This window comes from Aquarana catesbeiana, linkage group LG05, assembly GCF_042186555.1.
Source record: "Aquarana catesbeiana isolate 2022-GZ linkage group LG05, ASM4218655v1, whole genome shotgun sequence".
Lineage (NCBI taxonomy): Eukaryota > Metazoa > Chordata > Amphibia > Anura > Ranidae > Aquarana > Aquarana catesbeiana.
Genome location: NC_133328.1, coordinates 52,156,687 through 52,179,587, shown reverse-complemented (window position 1 = coordinate 52,179,587; position 22,901 = coordinate 52,156,687). Strand labels below are relative to the sequence as shown.

Below are 22,901 nucleotides of genomic sequence, written 5' to 3'. Positions count from 1 at the left end.
TTTGCTGAATATTCGTTAAAAGAATAATTCACCCTATTTATGAACATTCAGCAGTCGAGTTCACTCACGCATTCACTACGTCATGTAACATTGGCCAACGTCCGTTCTTTAATAGGAACCAATGCTCATAGCTCCCAACTGTCCCTGATTTGGAGCAATGTCCCTCTGTCCCTCTTTCCTCCTCATTTGTCCCTCATTTTGGTCTGATCTCTATATAGTTGTATATAAAATGCACTTTTTATCTTTCAAAAAGTGTTTCCCAGTGCTAAACCTTTCATCCAATTTCTAAATTGCTGCATTTGTAAATTTTAAAAGCCAATATAAATGAATAGTAGTGGTAAGAAAAAACCCTTGTGGATTTAATTAACCTTTTTTTTGGTTAATTCTCCTTTAAGTGGGTGTGGCAGGGGGAATGTCCTATGCCTACATACGTTTGCTAGTAGGTGTCCCTCATTCCCATCTCAAAATGTTGGGAGGTATGAATGCTGAGTGTGCAGCTCAACCTGACATTTACTGCACATACAACAAACACACATACGCCTGGCTGAAATAGCTAATCGTTGAATTTTAAAATGGATACACAACAATTATCAGAGGCGGACTGGGCTCGGGGAGAAAGGAGCAGCATGACATTAACAAAAGAGTACACAACAACTACAAAAACATACTGAGGCCTATTGGTCTATTGTTGTGTATTAGTGTTTTTTTTTTTTTTTTTTTTGCCTTTTCACTAAATGGTAAGGTTTTGGATAGAGTGGAGAGGAATTAGAACCTCTGCCAAGTTTTTGCTGTCTGCCTCCCTACTGGAGAGATTCCACTCACCATTATTATTATACAGGATTTATATAGCGCCAACAGTTTGCGCAGCACTTTACAACATGAGAGCAGACAGCAAAGGTGGCCTGTCCATTAAGGGCGCACCCCCTATCCATCACCGCCTCCCCCTATCCATGCGTCCGGCCCCTTTCAGGATGACGGATGCATGGATTCCACGGGGAGGGGCTGTTTTTTTTAAGCACTGATTAGAGCCAGAGGCTCTAATAGGCTTCAAAATAAGGTGGGCTCGGGGCGCAGAGAATGAACTCACAGCTCACCCAGGTGTGTTACAATAGCGAGTTTGTTGGGTGAGCAGGAGCCAGCGGAGGGATTGGCAGAAAGGAGTAGCATACACAGAGCGGTTGGTAAGGTGCATGAGCCTGGCAGCAGCATTCATGAAGGACTGAACGGGGGGATAGACTATGTAAAGGTAAGCTGTATACGAGGTGGGAGATGACCAGGGAGTGAACTTTGTGGTGTCATTGGTTAGAAACGGGCATATTTTGGAGATGTTGCGGAGGTTGAGGCGGCAAGATTTGGACAGTGATTGGATGTGGGGCCAAAAGGATAGCTCAGAGTCCAGGATTACACCTAGAACCTTGGCATGCGGGGATGGGTGGATCGTTGTGCCATCAATCCTGACAGAGAGATCAGGGGAAGGGGATCATGGGGGAGGAAATATTATGACCTTGGTTTTGGATAGATTGAGTTTGAGGTAGTGGTGTGACATCCAGACTATGTCTGTTAATGAATTAATGATACGTGAGGAGACTGAAGGTGTGAGCTGAGGGGCAGAGAGATAAATTTGGGTATCATCAGCGTACAGATGGTATTCGAAGCCATGGGAGGCTGACCCAGGGAAGAGGTGTAGATCGTGAATAGGAGGGGTTCAAGAACAGAACCTTGGGGGACCCCAACAGAGAAAAGAAGAGGAGAGGAGGAAGTAGAATTGTAAGAAAGCTAAAGGTGCAGTTGGATAAGCAAGAAGAGAACCAGCAAAGAGTACAGTCATGGAGACCAAAGGCATGGAGTTTTTTGAGGAGGAGGGGGTGGTCAACCATATCAAAAGCAGCAGAAAGGTCCAGGAGTAGGAGTACAGAAGGGTGTCCACTAATATCAATGATTGGGCACTATTGCTCCCACTGATACCAATGATGGGGCACTATTTCTCTCACTATTGCCAATGATAGGGCACTATTCCTCCCACTAAAACCAATGATGGGGCAATTTTCCCCTCAATAATACCAATGATGGGGCACTATTCCTCCCACTAATACCAATGATGGGGCACTATTCATCCCACTTATACCAATGATGGGGTGTTATTCCTTCCACTAATACCAATGATAGGGCACTATTCCTCCCACTAATACCAATGATGGGGCACTATTCCTCCCACTGATACCAATCATGGGGCACTATTCTTCCCACTGATACCAAACACCAATTATGTGGATTTATTCCTCCCACTGATACCAATCATGGGACACTATTTGATGGGGTGTAGGGATGTTCTTCTGGTCTGCGAATGGAGGCGTGGGTTCAAATCCCACTTCTGACACCAACTGATGGGGTGTAGGGATGTTCTAAAAGCAAGTGAACCCTCGTATGATATCCCGCCTAGAGTGTTCCTTCAAACCCATTCAGATCTGGAGACCATTCTAATGGAAATAATGACACGCATACAAGACATGCAGTTCTCAGAATGATCCAATCTGATTTAATTAGACTGAAGCTTATATAAGCATAATGACATCACAAAGAAAGTCCAACCCTTCTCATACTGTATATGGTAAAAATATAGACATACAGGATGTTTCATCTAGCAAGCAAGAGTGGAAATTTACTAAGTACGTGTATAAAACAATATAACGCCCTATTTTCTCATATAGAAACTGTCAACAGGAAAAGACTAACAGGAAAGGGGCTAGCACATCATTTGAAGTCAGACCATTTATAAGAAATTGAAACTTAATTTCTCATAAATGTCACATATACATATTATTCTAAAATAGATACAGTCCTTTAAAATGGTGCACAGCAAGCTAAAATATCCTTACACTATTCCGCCCACTGATACCAATCACAGGGCACTATTCTTCCCACTGATACCAAATACCAATTATGGGGCTCTATTCCTCCCACTAATACCAATGATGGGGCACTATTCCTCCCACTGATAGCAATCATGGAGCTCTATTCCGCCAACTAATACCAATGATAGGGCACTATTCCTCCCACTGATACTAATGATGGGGCACTATTCCTCCAACTTATACCATCCATGTGACATTATTCCTCTAACTGATACCAATGATGGGGCGCTATTCTACCCACTAATACTAATGATGGGGAACTATTCCTCCAACTAATACCAGTGATGGGGCTCTGTTCCTCCCACTAATACCAATGATGGGGCACCATTCTGCCCACTAATACTAATGATGGGTGACATTAGCAAAAGAGTACACAACAACAACAAAAACATACTGAGGCCTATTGGTATATTGTTGTGTATTAGTGATTTTTGCCTTTTCACTAAATGGTAATGTTTTCATGACTGATTTTTCTTAAAAACATTAAGGAAAATGTGTGCAACAAATACATTTAAAGCTCAACTCCATTTTTTTTTTTTTTTGTTTTGAATAGAGTGGAGGGGAACTAGAACCTCTGCCAAGTTTTTGCTCTGATCATCCCTACTGGGTAGATTTCTCCCACTAATATCAATGATGGGGCACTATTGCTCCCACTAATACCAATAATGCAGCACTATTCCTCACACTAATACCAATGCTGGGGCACTATTCCTCCCACTGATACCAATCATGACACACTATTCTGCCCGCTGATACCAATTATGGGACACTATTCCGCCCACTGATACCAATCATGGCACACTATTCTGCCTGCTGATACCAATTATGGGGCACCTTTATCTCCCACTAATACCAATGATGGGGCACTATTCCGCCAACTAATACCAATGATGGGGCACTATTCCACCAACTAATGCCAATGATGAGGCACTTTTCCTCCCACTAATACCAATGATGGGGCCCTATTCCTCCCACTGATACCAACCACGGGTCATTATTCGTCTAACTATTACCAATGATGTAGCAACTATTCCTCCAACTAATACCAGTGATAGAGCTCTATTCCTCCCACTGATACCAACCATGGGTCATTAATACTCTAACTATTACCAATGATGGGGCACTATTCCTCCAACTAATACCAGTGATGGAGCTCTGTTCTTCCCACTAATACCAATGATGGGGCACTATTCCTCCCACTGATGCCAATGATAGGGCACTATTCTGCCCACTAATACCAATGATGGGGCAATATTCCTCCCACTAATACCAGTGATGGGGCACTATTACTTCCACTGATACCAACGATGGGGCACTATCCTCCCACTAATACCAGTGATGGAGCACTATCCCTCCCACTAATACCAATGATGGGGCACTGTTCCTCCCACTGATACTAATGATGGGGCACTGTTCCTCCCACTGATACCAATGATGGGGCGTTATTCCTTCCACTAATACCAATGATGGGGCACTATTCCTCCCACTAATACCAATGATGGGGCACTATTCCTCCCACTAATACCAATCATGGGACACTATTCCGCCCACTGATACCAATCATGGGGCACTATTCTTCCCACTGATACCAAACACCAATTATGTGGATTTATTCCTCCCGCTGATATCATTACTCCCATTGATCCCAGGACATTTTATGCCCCCACTGGCCACAGTCCACCCCCAAAGCTGGCCCTGTTAAGGAGATTGGTCTCTGATTTTTTTTAACATAGTGACATGGTCATTTTGAAACAATTTCTCTCACGTTAGTTTTATTTTTTGTAATGTGATGTATGCAGTAAATAAAGCCTAGATGCCATCTGTGACAAGCATGTAAGGTCATGATGAAAAATGTTGAAGAATTTTCAAATGTACTGCACCAAGTAAAACAACTGTTACCCACGTTCCCATACAGTACCACATCAGTTTGTTTTTCCTTGAGGTAAAGATTGAAATTGTTTCCCCAGCGTCTCTTTATACACACTGCGGTTAGTCTGCCTTGCAACATGCAGAATTTCACACAGTCTCATCTTTCCCAGAGGTGCCACTTGATGCATGTCCAAAAATCTTATTTTAATTTTCCAGAATGTGCTGCATAAGCACACCAATTTCCTCCTCAACAAATTGTATTCCTCTTTTCTTTTCAGCTTGGCCGTTTCCTACTCCCTTTGATGTTTTGGACCATCATGCGCATAGCAGGCATACTGCAGGCCAGAGCTCTTCAAAGAAGATCGATAATATCAAAAAGCATGACCAGCCTGCAATCTATCAGCACTACAAGTCACAGTATGCCCTACTATTGAAAAACAAAAGTACACCACAAATCGCTATTCTTTACTGGCACAAATCAATGTGCAAAAAAAAAGCTACAATGAACCCTAGTTTGCTTTTAAAAGTTTAGACAGTGAGTCTTTTTTTAGCATTATCTAGGTTCCAAGGCTGCTAAAGAAGCTCAAAATCACAACAACATTATAGCAACTGCTGCTGTACAAATGTTAGTATTTAAATACTAAAATGATCAAAAATATCCTTGTGTCCTGGTCTAGATATGGTTTGAGCTGCATGCCCTCCACATTTACAGCCATGTACTCAAATGTGCACTCCTTAACTCATTCCTGTCCTAGGTTGGTCCCCCAGACCCACCAAGGCACTATGGGCAAGGGATCACCCCCTGAGAACAAATGCAGGAGCACCCTGGGGTTTATCCTGGCCTGGACTAACCAGCACCACCAGTAGTCTGTTTTTATACTTTCAGACCTTGAGGCAATGGAACCCCAATAGCACCTTTACCCAACATCTGTTCATTTTCAAAGGAGGTTCCTATCTAGAGGTTTAGGAGAAGGAAGAGTCAGAACAACAGAAAGCCTTTTAACTATTTATTGAAGCAGCTGATTTACATTTTTACATCCTTTCATTTGTCTCACACTCCTTGAGTTGCAAACATTAAACAGCAATAACAAATAGAGAGCTGAGTTGAGGAGCCCATGCCTATGAAGGTGTTTAATAAAAATATATATGTAGCGACCTCCCGGACCGCTAGAGGCCTGATGGTGAGCTTAAGAGTTGGGGAGAGCTGACATCCTTCCTTGAAGAGTGGGTTAACAGGCATGGTGGGTGTAATGCAAGATGAAATGATGGGCGCCAGTCACTTTTTTGAATGCGAATAAAAGATGTATTGTCTGTTAACAAGAACTGTGGGAGAGCGGGTTAGGGCCAGGACACCCTTAGGTAGATGCAATGTTAATTGGCAGACTCCGAGACACTATAGCTAGACAGCTATACAGGGAAAGGCCTTCAGCCATTTGCCACATCTGTATAGGTAGGACCGCTATCTCCTATGGTAATTGAACTTATAACAGTCACTAAAGGTAGTCGTACATAACTCTTGGTAACACAGAATAGTTCTCATCTCACAGTATCCCACTGTAGGTCTTCAATCACTGAGCTCCAAGTCTCTCACTAGACTTCCAGATCCCAGTCATCACCGGATCTCCTGAGCTCCTCCACAGCTATCCCGCTGTATACTCCTCAAGCTTCATCCCCACCAACCCGCTGGGTCCCTGGCTTGGCACTCGCTGAAGCTTTCCCACTTCTTCACCGTCCCTGGCTGGTCAGAAGACTGCTCTGGTACTTGCTTGAGCTTACTCACAGTAGTCTCCGGTAGGGATGAGCTTCGAGTTCGAGTCGAACTCATGTTCGACTCGAACATTGGCTGTTCGCAAGTTCACCGAACAGCGAACAATTTGGGGTGTTCGCGGCAAATTCGAATGCCACGGAACACCCTTTAAAAGTCTATGGGAGAAATCAAAAGTGCTAATTTTAAAGGCTAATATGCAAGTTATTGTCATAAAAAGTGTTTGGGGACCTGGGTCCTGCCCCAGGGGACATGGATCAATGCAAAAAAAAGTTTTAAAAACGGCCGTTTTTTCAGGAGCAGTGATTTTAATAATGCTTAAAGTCAATCAATAAAAGTGTAATATCCCTTTAAATTTCGTACCTGGGGGGTGTCTATAGTGTGCCTGTAAAGGGGCGCATGTTTCCTGTGTTTAGAACAGTCTGACAGCAAAATGACATTTTGAAGGAAAAAACTCATTTAAAACTACCCGCGGCTATTGCATTGCCGACAATACACATAGAAGTTCATTGATAAAAACGGCATGGGAATTCCCCAAAGGGGAACCCCGAACCAAAATTAAAAAAAAAAAATGACGTGGGGGTCCCCCTAAATTCCATACCAGGCCCTTCAGGTCTGGTATGGATATTAAGGGGAACCCCGGCCAAAATAAAAAAAAAAAAATGACGTGGGGTTCCCCCTAAATTCCATACCAGACCCTTCAGGTCTGGTATGGATTTTAAGGGGAACCCCGCGCCAAAAAAAAAAAAAAAAACGGCGTGGGGTCCCCCCAAAAATCCATACCAGACCCTTATCCGAGCACGCAACCTGGCAGGCCGCAGGAAAAGAGGGGGGGACGAGAGTGCGGCCCCCCCTCCCTCCTGAACCGTACCAGGCCACATGCCCTCAACATTGGGAGGGTGCTTTGGGGTAGCCCCCCAAAACACCTTGTCCCCATGTTGATGAGGACAAGGGCCTCATCCCCACAACCCTGGCCGGTGGTTGTGGGGGTCTGCGGGCGGGGGGCTTATCGGAATCTGGAAGCCCCCTTTAACAAGGTGACCCCCAGATCCCGGCCCCCCCCCTGTGTGAAATGGTAAGGGGGTACATAAGTACCCCTACCATTTCACGAAAAAAGTGTCAAAAATGTTAAAAATGACAAGAGACAGTTTTTGACAATTCCTTTATTTAAATGCTTCTTCTATCTTCCTTCATCTTCTGGTTCTTCTGGCTCTTCTGGCTCTTCTGGTTCTTCCTCCGGCGTTCTCGTCCAGCATCTCCTCCGCGGCGTCTTCTATCTTCTTCTCCTCGGGCCGCTCCGCACCCATGGCATGGGGGGGAGGCTCCCGCTCTTCTCTTCTTCTCTTCTTCTTTTCTTCTCTTCTTCTCTTCTTCATTTTCTTCTCCGGGCCGCTCCGCAATCCATGCTGGCATGGAGGGAGGCTCCCGCTGTGTGACGGCGCTCCTCGTCTGACAGTTCTTAAATAACGGGGGGGGCGGGGCCACCCGGTGACCCCGCCCCCCTCTGACGCACGGTGACTTGACGGGACTTTCCTGTGACGTCACGGGGAATGCCACAGGGAAGTCCCATCAAGTCACCGTGCGTCAGAGGGGGGCGGGGTCACCGGGTGGCCCCGCCCCCCGTTATTTAAGAACTGTCAGACGAGGAGCGCCGTCACACAGCGGGAGCCTCCCTCCATGCCAGCATGGATTGCGGAGCGGCCCGGAGAAGAAAATGAAGAAGAGAAGAAGAGAAGAAGAGAAGAAAAGAAGAAAAGAAGAAGAGAAGAAGAGAAGAAGAGAAGAGCGGGAGCCTCCCCCCCATGCCATGGGTGCGGAGCGGCCCGAGGAGAAGAAGACAGAAGACGCCGCGGAGGAAATGCTGGACGAGAACGCTGGAGGAAGAACCAGAAGAACCAGAAGAGCCAGTAGAACCAGAAGATGAAGGAAGATAGAAGAAAGAAGAAGTATTTAAATAAAGGAATTGTCAAAAACTGTCTCTTGTCATTTTTAACATTTTTGACACTTTTTTCGTGAAATGGTAGGGGTACTTATGTACCCCCTTACCATTTCACACAGGGGGGGGGCCGGGATCTGGGGGTCACCTTGTTAAAGGGGGCTTCCAGATTCCGATAAGCCCCCCGCCCGCAGACCCCCACAACCACCGGCCAGGGTTGTGGGGATGAGGCCCTTGTCCTCATCAACATGGGGACAAGGTGTTTTGGGGGGCTACCCCAAAGCACCCTCCCAATGTTGAGGGCATGTGGCCTGGTACGGTTCAGGAGGGAGGGGGGGCCGCACTCTCGTCCCCCCCTCTTTTCCTGCGGCCTGCCAGGTTGCGTGCTCGGATAAGGGTCTGGTATGGATTTTTGGGGGGACCCCACGCCGTTTTTTTTTTTTTTTGGCGCGGGGTTCCCCTTAAAATCCATACCAGACCTGAAGGGTCTGGTATGGAATTTAGGGGGAACCCCACGTCATTTTTTTTTTTTTATTTTGGCCGGGGTTCCCCTTAATATCCATACCAGACCTGAAGGGCCTGGTATGGAATTTAGGAGGACTCCCACGTCATTTTTTTTTTTTAATTTTGGTTCGGGGTTCCCCTTTGGGGAATTCCCATGCCGTTTTTATCAATGAACTTCTATGTGTATTGTCGGCAATGCAATAGCCGCGGGTAGTTTTAAATGAGTTTTTTCCTTCAAAATGTCATTTTGCTGTCAGACTGTTCTAAACACAGGAAACATGCGCCCCTTTACAGGCATACTATAGACACCCCCCAGGTACGAAATTTAAAGGGATATTACACTTTTATTGTTTGACTTTAAGCATTATTAAAATCACTGCTCCTGAAAAAACGGCCGTTTTTAAAACTTTTTTTTGCATTGATCCATGTCCCCTGGGGCAGGACCCAGGTCCCCAAACACTTTTTATGACAATAACTTGCATATAAGCCTTTAAAATTAGCACTTTTGATTATTCATGTTCATGTCCCATAGACTTTAACGGTGTTCGCATGTTCGAACGAACTTTTTTCCTGTTCGCATGTTCTGGTGCGAACCGAACAGGGGGGTGTTCGGCTCATCCCTAGTCTCCGGTAATAAGGTGGATGGTCCCTTAGTGGCGACTGCTTCCCCTTTACCTCCGACCACAACTGGTTCCCCGTCCGGCAGAAACTTCACAACTCGGTTGGACTCCAATCCTGCGGTCCCAATGCTACGCTGCTTCTCCTGCTCCTGGATAGGCCTCAGGCAGCCTAGCAGCCAGGTGTCCCCAGGATGGCTTCCGGCCTAGCAACCCGGGGCGACATAACACACATCCACCTAGACAGCTGTCCAGGTGGCACAGAACCCCGATCACTTGACTCCACCCAAATAAATAGGCTCTCTCAGAAGGCCAAGGGACTAAAAAAAACCTGCCAATTGGCTGAGACACCCCATCCATTCACAATCTGACCTTGAATGAATGAATGAAAGATTTATAGAGCGCTGCAAATGCAAACTGAATCGCCTCAAGGCGATTGCCCTTGCTATGCCCTTATCGATCTAATGCCACCAACCACAGTGCCACCTAGTGACAGAAGAGAAAAAGTGCAGTAATTCCATAATTAAAGAGGAATCAGTGGATCTTCTAACAATTAGCCAGGACAATTACTACCTGGCAAACTAAATTTGTTAACAACCCTGCCTAAACATCAGGCGGCGTGCCTGTGCATGATGACGTCACAGAGATCTGTGACGTCATCATGCATGGGCACGCAGGCGAATCCCATGGCCGTGCAGTCTGGATTGTTTTAGGAAGTTAATTATCTTTTATTATGCAAATATTTTATTTTACACCAGAAACTCAAGAACATTTTAAGATTATTTTCTTCTTTGCTGTTCCACACCACAGCCATTTGCAGGCCAAACCGTCACAGTTACTTTTAGTAATTGTCTTATAGTTCAGGGAAGGAATTATATTAAAGCAGATTATAAATCAGATTGATACAATCTGCCTGCATCAGGAATTTATTTGCATATTCGGTCGTTGAGCCAGGAGGAGAAAATGAAAAGAATGCTTACACTAATATATGAGATGGTAGAGTAAACATTTCTTCTCACCACTGGCCACAAGGCAGAAAACTAATCAGAAATAAATTGCTAATCATTCACTAAACGTCCTGCAGTCAAATGGTAAGTTAAAGTATGTTTATGTAAAATAATACAGCAATTTTCTAATAAGATTTTAAAATATATAAGGGGACGGTATACCAATATTTCACAATATTAATCGGTTTCCAAAAAAAGATATAATTACATTACAAGTCTGGCAACTAAACTGTTTATAAAGAAGAAAGGGAAAATATAAAGTCACTTTAATGCAGCCAATCATCTAGGGGTGTAATTAAATGTTCTGAAGTTTTTTTGAGGGGTGGGGGGGGGGGTTAAAGTGCTACTAACCACCAATGATGGTGGCTAAGGGGTTTTAAAATACAACCGATCAACAATGATTGTGGGGTTGTTTTGCAGGAGATGTTTGACCCCTTCCTGCCAAGCACATGCATACAGTATATATGCAGCCTCACAGAAGTGGGTCTTTAGCCGTGTGGCCGCATGTATGCGCTACTGTATTTGTGCTGAGAGCGCGCTGCACAGTGCACTCCCAGCACAGAGATTGAGCTGTCACACACTAATGCCAACAGGAACAAAGAGAACCAGTTCCCAATCACCTGACCACAGTGATAGCCTGTGACTGGCTATCACAGTTTTCAGTCACTGTGTTTTTTTCTCCTCCTGAATGGAGAAAAAGATATACTATATATTTTTCTCCTTGCTAAAGGAGAAAAATTGCAAACAAAAAAAGTGTGTGTGTAAAAAAATTAACTAGATACTGTAACTAGATAGCTAGATCAGGATTTGACTCAGATGTCAGGGTCAAAGATTGGAGTCAGTGTATTTTAGGTAGGATTAAAATAAGCATTTTTTTTATTTAGTATCAGTTTCAATTAGTGTCAGTGTTTAGGTACAATAGCAAAATGTACAGTTTTGTTTCTGGGCCCTACTACGGGTATAAACATCAAATAACATCACATATGTGGTATCACTGTGATTGTCAAGGGAAAGAGAATTTGTTTTGGCTTGTTTTTTGATGGTAGGACATAGCAAGAAATATACAGTTACATTTTAATCAATTATTTTTTAATAATTTTATTTTTTTTTTTTTTACTATTTTGTGCCAGTTTTCCTTTGATAATGAAAAAAAACTCAGGAGCTCTCCATCACTACTTACCAACAAATTAAAGCCAATTTGTCCTGAAAAAAAAAACTATTCAGGTGTTCAGGCGTCAAGATAAAGTGCCACTGACCACAAATAGAAGAAGTTGTTTTGGGGGGGGGTTGGGTTTGTCCATGACATCTAGCCTTAGAACACAATGCATTTTCATCCTCCAGGGAACTTTCTTCTGATAATAACAGAAGACTTGCACTTTGCTTTTAGTGGACTTTTAAAGCATAAGCTCACTTTAAACACTTAAATTACAGCATGTTTATTGATTTTCAAATGAATTGCATCATTTACAAAAAGAAAAGACATTTGAGGTGTTTACTTTCCAAAAATGGGTAATTCGGGGGTGTTTGTTATGTCCTATGACTTGATATGTAAAGAAAACTTTTTTCATACATAAAAAAAATACGTAAAAATAAAATAAAAGCCCCAATGGTTATTACATACCACCAAAACAAAGTTGGATACAAAGTTGCATGATGGAGTATTTTGCCGCGTATACACGGTCGGATTTTCTGACAGGAAATGTTGGATGTGAGGTTTTGTTGGCGGAAAATCCGATCGTGTGTACGCGTACACGAGCGGACTTCAAGGCAGACTTGGTCCGGAGGACCGGAGTCCGTTGGATAATTCGATCGTGTGTGGGCTCCAGCGGACTTTTTTTTCCCAAAAGTTCGAACGGACCTAGAAATGAAACATGTTTCAAATCTTTCTGACGGACTCAAGTCTGGTCGAAAAGTCCGCTCGTCTGTATGCTAGTCCGACGGACAAAAACCGACGCTAGGGCAGCTATTGGCTACTGGCTATCAACTTCCTTGTTTTAGTCCGGTCATACGTCATCACGTACGAATCCGTCGGACTTTGGTTGATTGTGTGTAGGCAAGTCCGTTCATTCGGAAAGTCCGTTGGAAAGTCCGTAGAAAAGTCCGCCAGACCTAGTCCATCGAAAAGTCCGCCCGTGTGTACGCGGCATTAGTCTATCAAAGCACTAAAAACTGCTAAATAGGGAGATTCATCCTCTCTATTTGTCCTGTCTACCATTAGCATTGAAAGTAAAAGTAAAAAAAAAATCCCAAATTTCGGGTTGTCCCCAGAAGAGAAATAGAGGGGAAATCTTCAAATGGTGGCCTGGGGGTCCCTAAGGGGTTATCTTAATTTGCAGAGATTTCCTCTCACTTTGTGTTTTGGTTATAGGACAGGAGGTGAAAGTAAATCCCCCCAATGGGACACAGATGGCAAAAAATAAACCAACAGGGCTCTCAGACTCGTCAGCGTGTAGCTGTATCTGATGCCATATAGTCGATCTTATGTTTGTTGCCTCAGCATGAAGATGGGCACTAGCTCTGGCCAGTATAATGTGGGCATGTGACACACTCTCTAGGTGATGATACACACATCCTTCTTTGATACCCACGATAGACTTTTCTCATGGCATAATTCCAGGAGCCCCAGATTCCTTGCTAAAATCTCCCACCATGAATCACATTAGGACAGTTCTATTCAAACACTCCCTCCCACTATATAAATATGCCCTGTCATCTTGTTACATTGCTGTATGAGCATTAATGGCCAAATCTCTAGGTTATTTGGGGGACCCTGTCATTAAGTCTTCCTTTGCTGTAACTTGGTTTGACAATTTAGCCCCCTGCTGCCTCTCACCTCTCTGGGGATGATTAGACTGGGTAAACTGGGTGATGATAAGACTGGGTTTCCTCTTGTCTGTAAAGAAAATTGAGTACTTTCCGTGATACTTTTTTTATTTGCACTAGCATACAATTTTTCAGGACAAGCTTTCGGGGTATGTCCCCTTCTTCAAGGTCCAAGCAGTACTGATTCACAATTTTTTAAGCAGAATGTTAAAAAAAAAACACACATCTCTGAGGGAAAGGAGAGAAAAAAAAAAGAAGAGAAAACAAACACATACAAATCAATGGTAATAAAGATAGCAGCAGAGTTAGTGAGATAAGACAGAGGGAGAGCTATAGAATGGAGAGGGGGGTGGGTGATAGTCACAGAGGGGGTCGTAAAACTTTAGTATAATGGGTAAGGAAACCAATATCTAAATTCAGGCCATTATTTTTTGTGTCAAAAAGAATTATCATTCTTAGTTCAAACGTTTTCCTTTCCTGGTTAGTTCTAAAATTCCCTTTAAGAACTAAAACAATGAGGTACAATCACATTAAGTACTCTTGTCTGCAGCAAATTGATCATCACAGCCAAGGCAAAGTCACTTGCCTGGTGCTCAAGGTCTGTTTTTAAAAAGTTTACTGCTTCTGCATATTGTGACATACTGCATTGGGTATAGAGCCAGCGGTATACAAATTTTCAAGACAATCTTGTTTAGGTCACCATGAGGACACTTACGTAGTATGATCTAAAACAGGCCGATGGCTCTCTTCTCCTGGATGTATAGTGATTCCTTGGCCTACTTCCCAGTGGAAAGCTGCATCTCGACGAAAAGCGTTTGCTCCAGGATGGAACCACTCGCACAAACTGCCATTTTCAAAGCTACAGTATTCTGAAACTTAGAAATAAGGCAGATATTAGTCATCCACTTGCTAAAGCTGTAAGCTGTACTGGTGCTTGTATTCTAATACTGGTACATGCATAAAAGACAACAGTTTGCTAGGGGACCCATCATGCTTTAATGGCTTACTTTACTCCACCAAGCCATTCAAGCACTAGAAGCAAGGGTGTACTGTTGTTTAAAAGGGTAAAGTATAATTTTAGGACCCTTCTGCACAAGGAGGTGCCCTAGGCAAATTTCTTCTTCGGAATCCCCCATAAGGAAAAACACTACCTAGTTAATAAATGAGCTCACGAAAAATACAGTGTATGTTTTATGTTTTTGGGTACTGCTTTTAATGCTGGGAAAGGGTCCAAATTACAGTAAAACCTTGGATTGCGAGCATAATTTGTTCCTGAAACATGCTTGTAATCCAAAGCTCTTGTATTTCAAAGTAAATTTCCCCATAAGAAATAATGCAAACTCAGATGATTTAACCACAACATACAAAGCCATTCACAACTCTGCCCCAAGCTACATCACTAATCTTGTCTCCAAATATCACCCAAATCGTCCTCTCCGCTCTTCTCAAGACCTCCTGCTTTCAAGCTCTCTCATCTCCTCCTCCCATGCTCGTCTCCAGGATTTCTCCAGAGCCTCTCCCATCCTCTGGAACTCGCTACCTCCATCTATCCGGCTAGCCCCTACTCTTGCTACCTTCAGGCAATCCCTGAAAACTCATCTCTTCAGGAAAGCCTATCACGTCTCCAACTAATCTCCTACCACTTCCACCAGCTCATTCCCCACAGTTACAACCTTTTGTACCACCTGCCCCACCCTATTAGATTGTAAGCTCTTCTGAGCAGGGCCCTCTTAATCCTATTGTATTATATTATAACTGTATTGTCTCCCTTTTATATTGTAAAGCGCTGCGTAAACTGTTGGCGCTATATAAATCCTGAATAATAATAATAATAATAATTTGTTCCACAACCATTTATTCATAAGTCCTTCAGTTTACAGTCCATAAAAAAAGATTATAGCAATGTGATGGGTTGTGTGACCATAAAATGTCCATCCACAAATGGAAGCCTCCACAAGGGGATTAGAAGCAAAATCCAGCAGGAGCTACAGAGTATAAAAGAGAAGAGAGGCACCTCTAAGTGTAGCAATATGCTGCTAAATGTTGTACCTTCATTAAATGTAACCATATTGCTACACTTAGAGGCGCCTCTCTTCTCTTTTATACTCAGTTGTGACATGATGCTACTTGTATATCAAGACATTGCTTGTATATCTATATGTGTATTTAAAAATTTAGCTTATCTTGCAAAACGCTCTTAAACCAAGTTACTCTCAAACCAAGGTTTTACTGTATACTCTTTATAGGGAAACAGGAGGCTGTGACCAAATTCCCTTCTAAGATCAGAAATAATGCGATTCGTTCACATTAGTGTTATTTACATACCACAGTTTGCTTCATCAGAGCCATCTAGACAGTCCTCCCTAAAGTCACACAGCTTTGAGGTGGGTATGCAATGCCCGCTTGACCTACAGACATGTTCATAGGCTGTGCAGTTGTTTGCAGGAAGGGTTGCCACAGTAGGGGTTTCCAGAGGAGCTGGGGCCCATGTGGGCAAAATGCCTGCAGACACAAAAAGTGCATTCACATTCTGTAAGATTTACTAAAACAAGATAGATTGTAAATGCCTAAGGCAGAACAAAAAGCAATAAAGATTGTAAAGTATTATAATCTATAGACACTAATCACATATCAGTTAAATGTCCTAGATATTTTCTGAATTTGATATTTAAATATTTGGTGGTTCTGCTGGCTGCTGAGCTCCATTGTCTCTCCAGATTTTATACGCATGGAAATCTATGTTACTATGCTGAAAAATTACCACTTTCCTTTTATCAATCGAATAGCCTGGGCCCCAACTACCTAAAGTAAAACTGTACGCAAACTTTTTTTTTTTTTCAGTTTTTGATAGACTGAAGAAGGATTACAATATCTATCGGGTTCTTCAGGTGCCTGTATAACCATTATGTAGATGAGCCCTCTCTATAAGTCCTGGTCACTGATGTCTCTGAAAGTAATAGAAAATCCCAAATTTTGAGTGGTCACCAGAACAAGAAAAGAGGAGAAATATTCAGGGACTTCCTTTGATTTGCTGTGGCTATAAAGATAAGAAGCGTAAGGAAATCTCTCTAAAGGCGCAAAAATGGCAAAAAAAAACTAAATTAATTAATTAATCAATACCTAATAAAAAAAAGTTTTGCCCTCAGTTCTACTTTAACTGCTTAAGGACCAGCCGCCGCAGTTGTACTGAGGCAATGTGGATCGATCCCGCAAATTGTCGTTTTTGTACGTTGACTCGAACACACGATTTGTGGTCACGCACACGCCACCGGAGGTGCTCGAGCCCACCAGCCAGCAGGGGAACCAATCAGCAGGTGGGGCAGACTCAATGTTCGCCGGCCACCCGCGATCATTCCCCGCAGTGACCGAACGGGGATCTGTCTGTGTAAACAAGGCAAATGTCCGTTTTGACAGGGGAGATCACACAGATCCTGTCTTTCCGCTATGCAGGAAGACGGATCTGTGTGTTTCCCCAGTCATATACAGTCCCCCATACAATTAGTAAACACACCCAGGGAACACATTTAACCCCTTGATCGCCCCTGATGTTAACCCCTTTCCTGCCAGTGTCATTGGTACAATAACAGTGCATATTTTTAGCACTGATTACTGTAATAATGTCACTGGTTCCCAAAAAAGTGTCAAAAATGTCAGTTAGGTTTCCGATCTGTCCACCACAATGTCACAGTCCTGCTAAAAATCACTGATCGCCGCCATTACTAGTAAAAAAAAGAAATAAATAAAAATACCATAAATCTATCCACTATTTTGTAGACGCTATAACTTTTGCGCAAACCAATCAATATACGCTTATTGCAATTTTTTTTTACCAAAAATACTTATTGGCCTAAACTGATGAAGAAATTTGTTTTTTAAAATTTTATTTTTTGGATATTTATTATAGCAAAAAGTAAAAAATATTGTTTTTTTCTTTTTAAATTGTCGCTCTTTTTTCGTTTATAGCACAAAAAATAAAAACCGCAGAGGTGATCAAATACCACCAAAAGAAAGCTCTATTTGTGAGGAAAAAAAGGTTGTCAATTTTGTTTGGGTACAGCGTCGCATGACCGCACAATTGTCAGTCAAAGTGACACAGTGCTGTATCGCCTGGTCATTAAGGGGGGAAATCTTCCAGTCCTTAAGTGGTTAAAAGAAAATCTAACGTTAGGGTGATAAGTAATAGGGGGCGATAGAGAACTGGAATCCTCAAGTTGATATCAAAAACATGTAACAAAAAAAATATATATATATGAGGATTCCAGTTCTCTAGCGGCCCCTATCACTTATCACCCTAACATTCAAAAGTCAGCAACTGCACTTTTCAGGGGAGCAGCTCCAACACAAAATTACCTAATTTAGCACTTTTAAATTCTTAGCGCGAGGTTCCTAACACAATTTATCAAAGTAAATCTAAACCCAACCAGTAAAATCTCATGAAAACTTTACCAGTTTATAGTAACTTAAAAAAGTAGTTTTCAGTCTTTTTAACCACTTAAGGACCCAGCCTCTTTTTGTGATGTTGTTTTTTTTTTTTGCTAGAAAATTACTTAGAACCCCCAAACATTATACATTTTTTTTCTAATACCCTAGAGAATTAAAATGGCGGTCATTGCAATACTTTCTGTCACACCATATTTGCGCAGCGGTCTTACAAGCGCACTTGTTTTGGAAAAAATACACTTTTTTGAATTAAAAAATAAGACAACAGTAAAGTTAGCCAAATTGTTTTTATATTGTGAAAGATAATGTTTCGCCGAGTAAATTGATACCCAACATGTCGCGCTTAAAAATTGCGCCCACTCGTGGAATGGCGACTAACTTTTACCCTTAAAAATCTCCATAAGCAACGTTTAAAAAATTCTACAGGTTGCACGTTTTGAGTTACAGAGGAGGTCTAGGGCTAGAATTATTGCTCTCGCTCTACCGATCGCGGCGATACCTCACATGTGTGGTTTAAACACCATTTTCATATGCGGGCGCTACTCGCGTATGCGTTCACTTCTGCGCGCGAGCTCGGCGGGACAGGGCGCGTTTACATTTTTTTTTTCTTATTTATTTACTATTTATAATTTATTTTTACACTGTTCCTTTTTTTAAAAAAAAATTGTGTCACTTTTATTCCTATTACAAGGAATGTAAACATCCCTTGTAATAGAAAAAAGCATGACAGGACCTCTTAAACATGAGATCTGGGGTCAAAAAGACCTCAGATCTCATATTTACACTAAAATGCAATAAAAAAAATAAAAATGGCCCTTTAGGTGCTATGGGTAGAAGTGACATTTTGATGTTGCTTCCACCCTGCAATGATATGGAGACGGGTGGGGGCCATCTTCCCCTCACTCATCTCCACACCCAGCAAAGGAGATGATCCGATTGCCTCAGCCGCTGCCAACAGCTTCCAGTAAGCAGCGGAGGGCACCGGAACGTGGCGGGGGCCTCTCCCACCGCGGATAAAAGTGATCTAGCGGTAAATCCTCTGCAGAGACCACTCTTATCGGAAAGCGGTCCATAAGTGGGTAAATCTGCAGATTTTCTAAAAATAGCTGGTGATCCCGCCATGAAAATCCTTGTTCAAGCACTTCCAAATATGGGGTGACAATTGTTTCCCAGATTTGCTCTTGTGTTAATACCCTGTCAGCTGACACTGGAGAGGGTGCATGTAAACAGGAAGTAAATAAAAAAAGGCAGCACTGAGATGCACAAAGATTAAAAAAAATATATATATAAATATATATATATATATATATATATATATATATATATATATATTTTTTTTTTTTTTTTTTTTAAACTTTGTGCATCTCAGTGCTGCCTTTTTTTAATTTACTTCCTGTTTACATGCACCATATATATATATATATATATATATATATATATATATATATATATATATATATATATATATATATATATATATATGGAAAACTTATTATATTATTTTAAAAAAAAGACAGTTAAATGACACACAGTGCCTAATCAAATTAAATGTCATCAATTTAGGTTTATATTTACTTCGTCCATTATAATACCAATAAGTCAGCAGGATGTCAGTTGACTTGAATCTAAAGTAAATAAAATGTAAAATATATCAGGTGAACAGAGAAACTTATAAGCCATGGTGCTTGTTCTGGGGTCATGTTACTTCTGCGGTAATCTCTGGATGGATGAAAAGGTTACCAAGGATGTGACCCGTTAGAGCCAGTGCAGTAGTGGATTTCAGGCGTTCCCATTACACATCCAATTCTCTTTCGGTATATTACACATAACACAAGGTGATAAAAGGTCAGATACAGACAATATCAGGAAAAAGCTGTTTATAGCACAGAGAACATATAAACAGTCAGCCAAAACTCATCCTATTCATAGCTAAGTCTGTATTTACTATGGTGATGTTCATTAAAGCTGAAGCACAAAGCAAAAAAATCTTTACTCCTGTGTGTCCCTCTAACTACTGTAATGTTTTCCGACGGAGAAAGTGCGATCGGATTGTGTTGTCGGAAATTCCAATCATGTGTGGGCTCCATCGGAATTTCCGACACACAAAGTTTGAGAGCAGGATATAACATTTTTTCGACAACAAAATCCGATACTTTAAATTCCGATCGTGTGTAGACAAATCCGACGCACAAAGTGCCATGCATGCTCAGAATAAATTAAGAGATGAAAGCTATTGGCTACTGCCCCTTTTATAGACCCGACGTACGTGTTTTACGTCACCGCGTTCTGAACGATCGGATTTTCCGACAATTTTGTGTGACCGTGTGTATGCAAGACAAGTTTGAGCCAACATCTGTCGGAAAAAATCCGATGGATTTTGTTGTCGGAATGTCCGTTCAATGTCTGATTGTGTGTACAGGGCATAAGGCTAGCCATTGACGGATCAAAATTTCAATCTGTGTATTGAAGACATGTGCGATTCGTTTCATCACTTATTGAAATTCGGACAACATTTTTGTTATTCGGAGATTAGGATGAATCAGGATAGTAGCAAATTTCAACAAATCCTAAATAAATTATAATGAAACGACAAATTCATTTGTATTCATTCATTTAATTCAGGCGATAGTTTGGACCTTTCAATGTTTGAAGCATCTGAACTAACATAATGACATAACGAGTGATCCAAATTGATTCAGATTCAATTTGTTTTTATGTTGCATTGATGTTTTTCATTATTATAAAAAATGCACTACATATGAAATTTAAACATCTTGCAATAAAAACAGTAAGGTATGAAAGTGAAATAAGATGGTGTGTGTTTGGGTTATACTTACATTGATTGCAAAAAGGATTTTCCCTGAGGAAGGAGTTAAGACTACTCCGAAACGCGTTGGATTTGTCAATGTCTTTTTTATGTAAACCTATTAATATTGCTGTCATATCATGCTTGATATGGTGAGGTAATTTATACCTTACTCTCTGCAAGTCAGCTTTTTACTTTAGTATTTTTCTTTATATGTTTACTACTCTATGTACATTTTGATACAATTAAAGTTTATAACTTTTATACAACTTTTGTTTTAGTCTCTGTGCCTTTAAAGTCCCATCTCGTCAAGGAGGAAACATTGTTTCCATATATTTTTGAGCTGTTGACCTATGAAAGCAGATAACATTTCCTCCAATTGTTATATGTGTTTGAGTTGGATGGAGGTAGATCCATCAGAATCTCCGAATCATAAAATAAGGAATGAATGCAAAATTAACCCATTAATGCCTCATGTTCCAATATTGGAACAGTAGTGATGTGGGAGTTATTTATATCCTACTGCTCTAGGTAACATATGAATTTTACGCACAAATCAAAAAAACCTCAACCTCAGGCATAAATGGGTTAATTTCATTCCATTTGTTATGTTATGATTTGGAGATTCTGATGGATCCACCTCCATCCAACCCAAACAGAGTGCATTAGTAAATTCCCAAAATTTCAAATTAACACAAAATTAATATAGCCAATCTTCTAAAATAACTTTAGAAATACGATATTGATTCGGAACAACGAATATACGAAATTAATCTGAGTATATGAAACAAATCCAAATATATGTAACACATTCAAAATTCCAGAATCATTCTAACTTCATTCTAACTCAACAAATATGATTAAATGATATGATTAACCTAACGAATGAATCAGAAATTAAACAAATTTTTATTTCGTGCATCTTTCATATATTTTCAAACATCTTTCATATATTTTTTTCACATCTTTTGCTATAACCAATACTTTTTATTCTCAGATACCCCATTTGACGAGCTACATCACCTCCCCCGCCACATGGACACCCTCCATGCACTTATGCACTTTCCCACACCATCTGTTGCTGCAACCCCATATGCACGCCACCTCAGCCCCCGCGGCGAGATCCATGCCTCCTATGCACCTCGTGGAGGTTACCACATGCCGTATTCACTGCTACTTTGGTAAGTGTGCCTGGTTAAACATACATGGTGAATATAAATTACTTAATGTTTTTCCTCCTCTATACAGAGTTGGTTTACCCTATCTATATCTTCTACAGGTAATATAATGTATCTGCTCCTGATGAGTGAAAGGTATTCACGAAAGGCGTCGAACTATAAGCTACATCCGATGGTACAATCCACCCATTATGTATTTACCCTTTTACATCATTACGATCACAGATGCAGTGTCGGGCCAGCTACCTGGTACCTGCAGGCTATGCCATTGTGTAATATCCATTTAACTTCATTACTATTATGTACTTATTATGACATATGATATATATATGTAATCCTATTTATGCCTACATTTTGTGCAAGTACAGTTGTGTATGTATATATGCAATTCATTTTTTACTATGTTACAATGAAAACCCTTTTATTATCACCTCTGCATTCCGATTGCTTCATACAAAGTCCCAATTTCCCTTGGTATGTATCTGAAAAGGGGATGGAGGCACCTACCCATGCCTCATATAAAGTCCCAAAATCCTCCCCTTCTACAATTGTCTTGCCTAGGGGTTACATAGTTACATAGTAGGTGAGGTTGAAAAAAGACACAAGTCCATCAAGTCCAACCTATGTGTGTGATTACTGTATTTATCGGCGTATAACACGCACATTCATTTTAAGAGGGAAGTTTCAGGAAAAAAACTTAAATTTTAAATAAGGAACTTTGAAGCAAAATAAGGGTCAGTGCCCATCTGCAGCCTCACAAGTGCGATCAATGCAGCCTCATGAGTCTACATCAATGCAGCCTCACCATTGCCATCAATGCAGAAGCCTCACCATTGCCATCAGTGCAGCCTGATTGATGTCCATCTGCAGCCTAGAGGGGCAAGGGAGGGGGGTGGTACGAGTGTCGACAGATTACATAGAGTGAGAATCTCCTATGATTAAAAAAAACAGTGGTCCAATGGCGGCCCAGGAGACAGGACTTCTATTACAGAGGCCGCCAAGTAAACAGGAGATTCTCACTGTATGTAATCAGTTAGCGCTCAT

The 22,901-nt window shown here is 41.5% G+C and overlaps 1 protein-coding gene across 1 annotated transcript in view; it reads right to left on the bottom strand.

The window, feature by feature from the left end:
• Positions 1 to 22,901, bottom strand: part of MALRD1 (MAM and LDL receptor class A domain containing 1) — a 737,846-nt gene that overhangs the window by 419,845 nt on the left and 295,100 nt on the right. Inside the window, exons 20-21 of the mRNA XM_073629748.1 lie at positions 15,759 to 15,935; positions 14,149 to 14,308 (exon numbers count right to left, since the gene is read on the bottom strand). Coding sequence (XP_073485849.1) covers positions 14,149 to 14,308; positions 15,759 to 15,935 — 337 coding nt within the window. The remainder of the gene's footprint in view (positions 1 to 14,148; positions 14,309 to 15,758; positions 15,936 to 22,901) is intronic.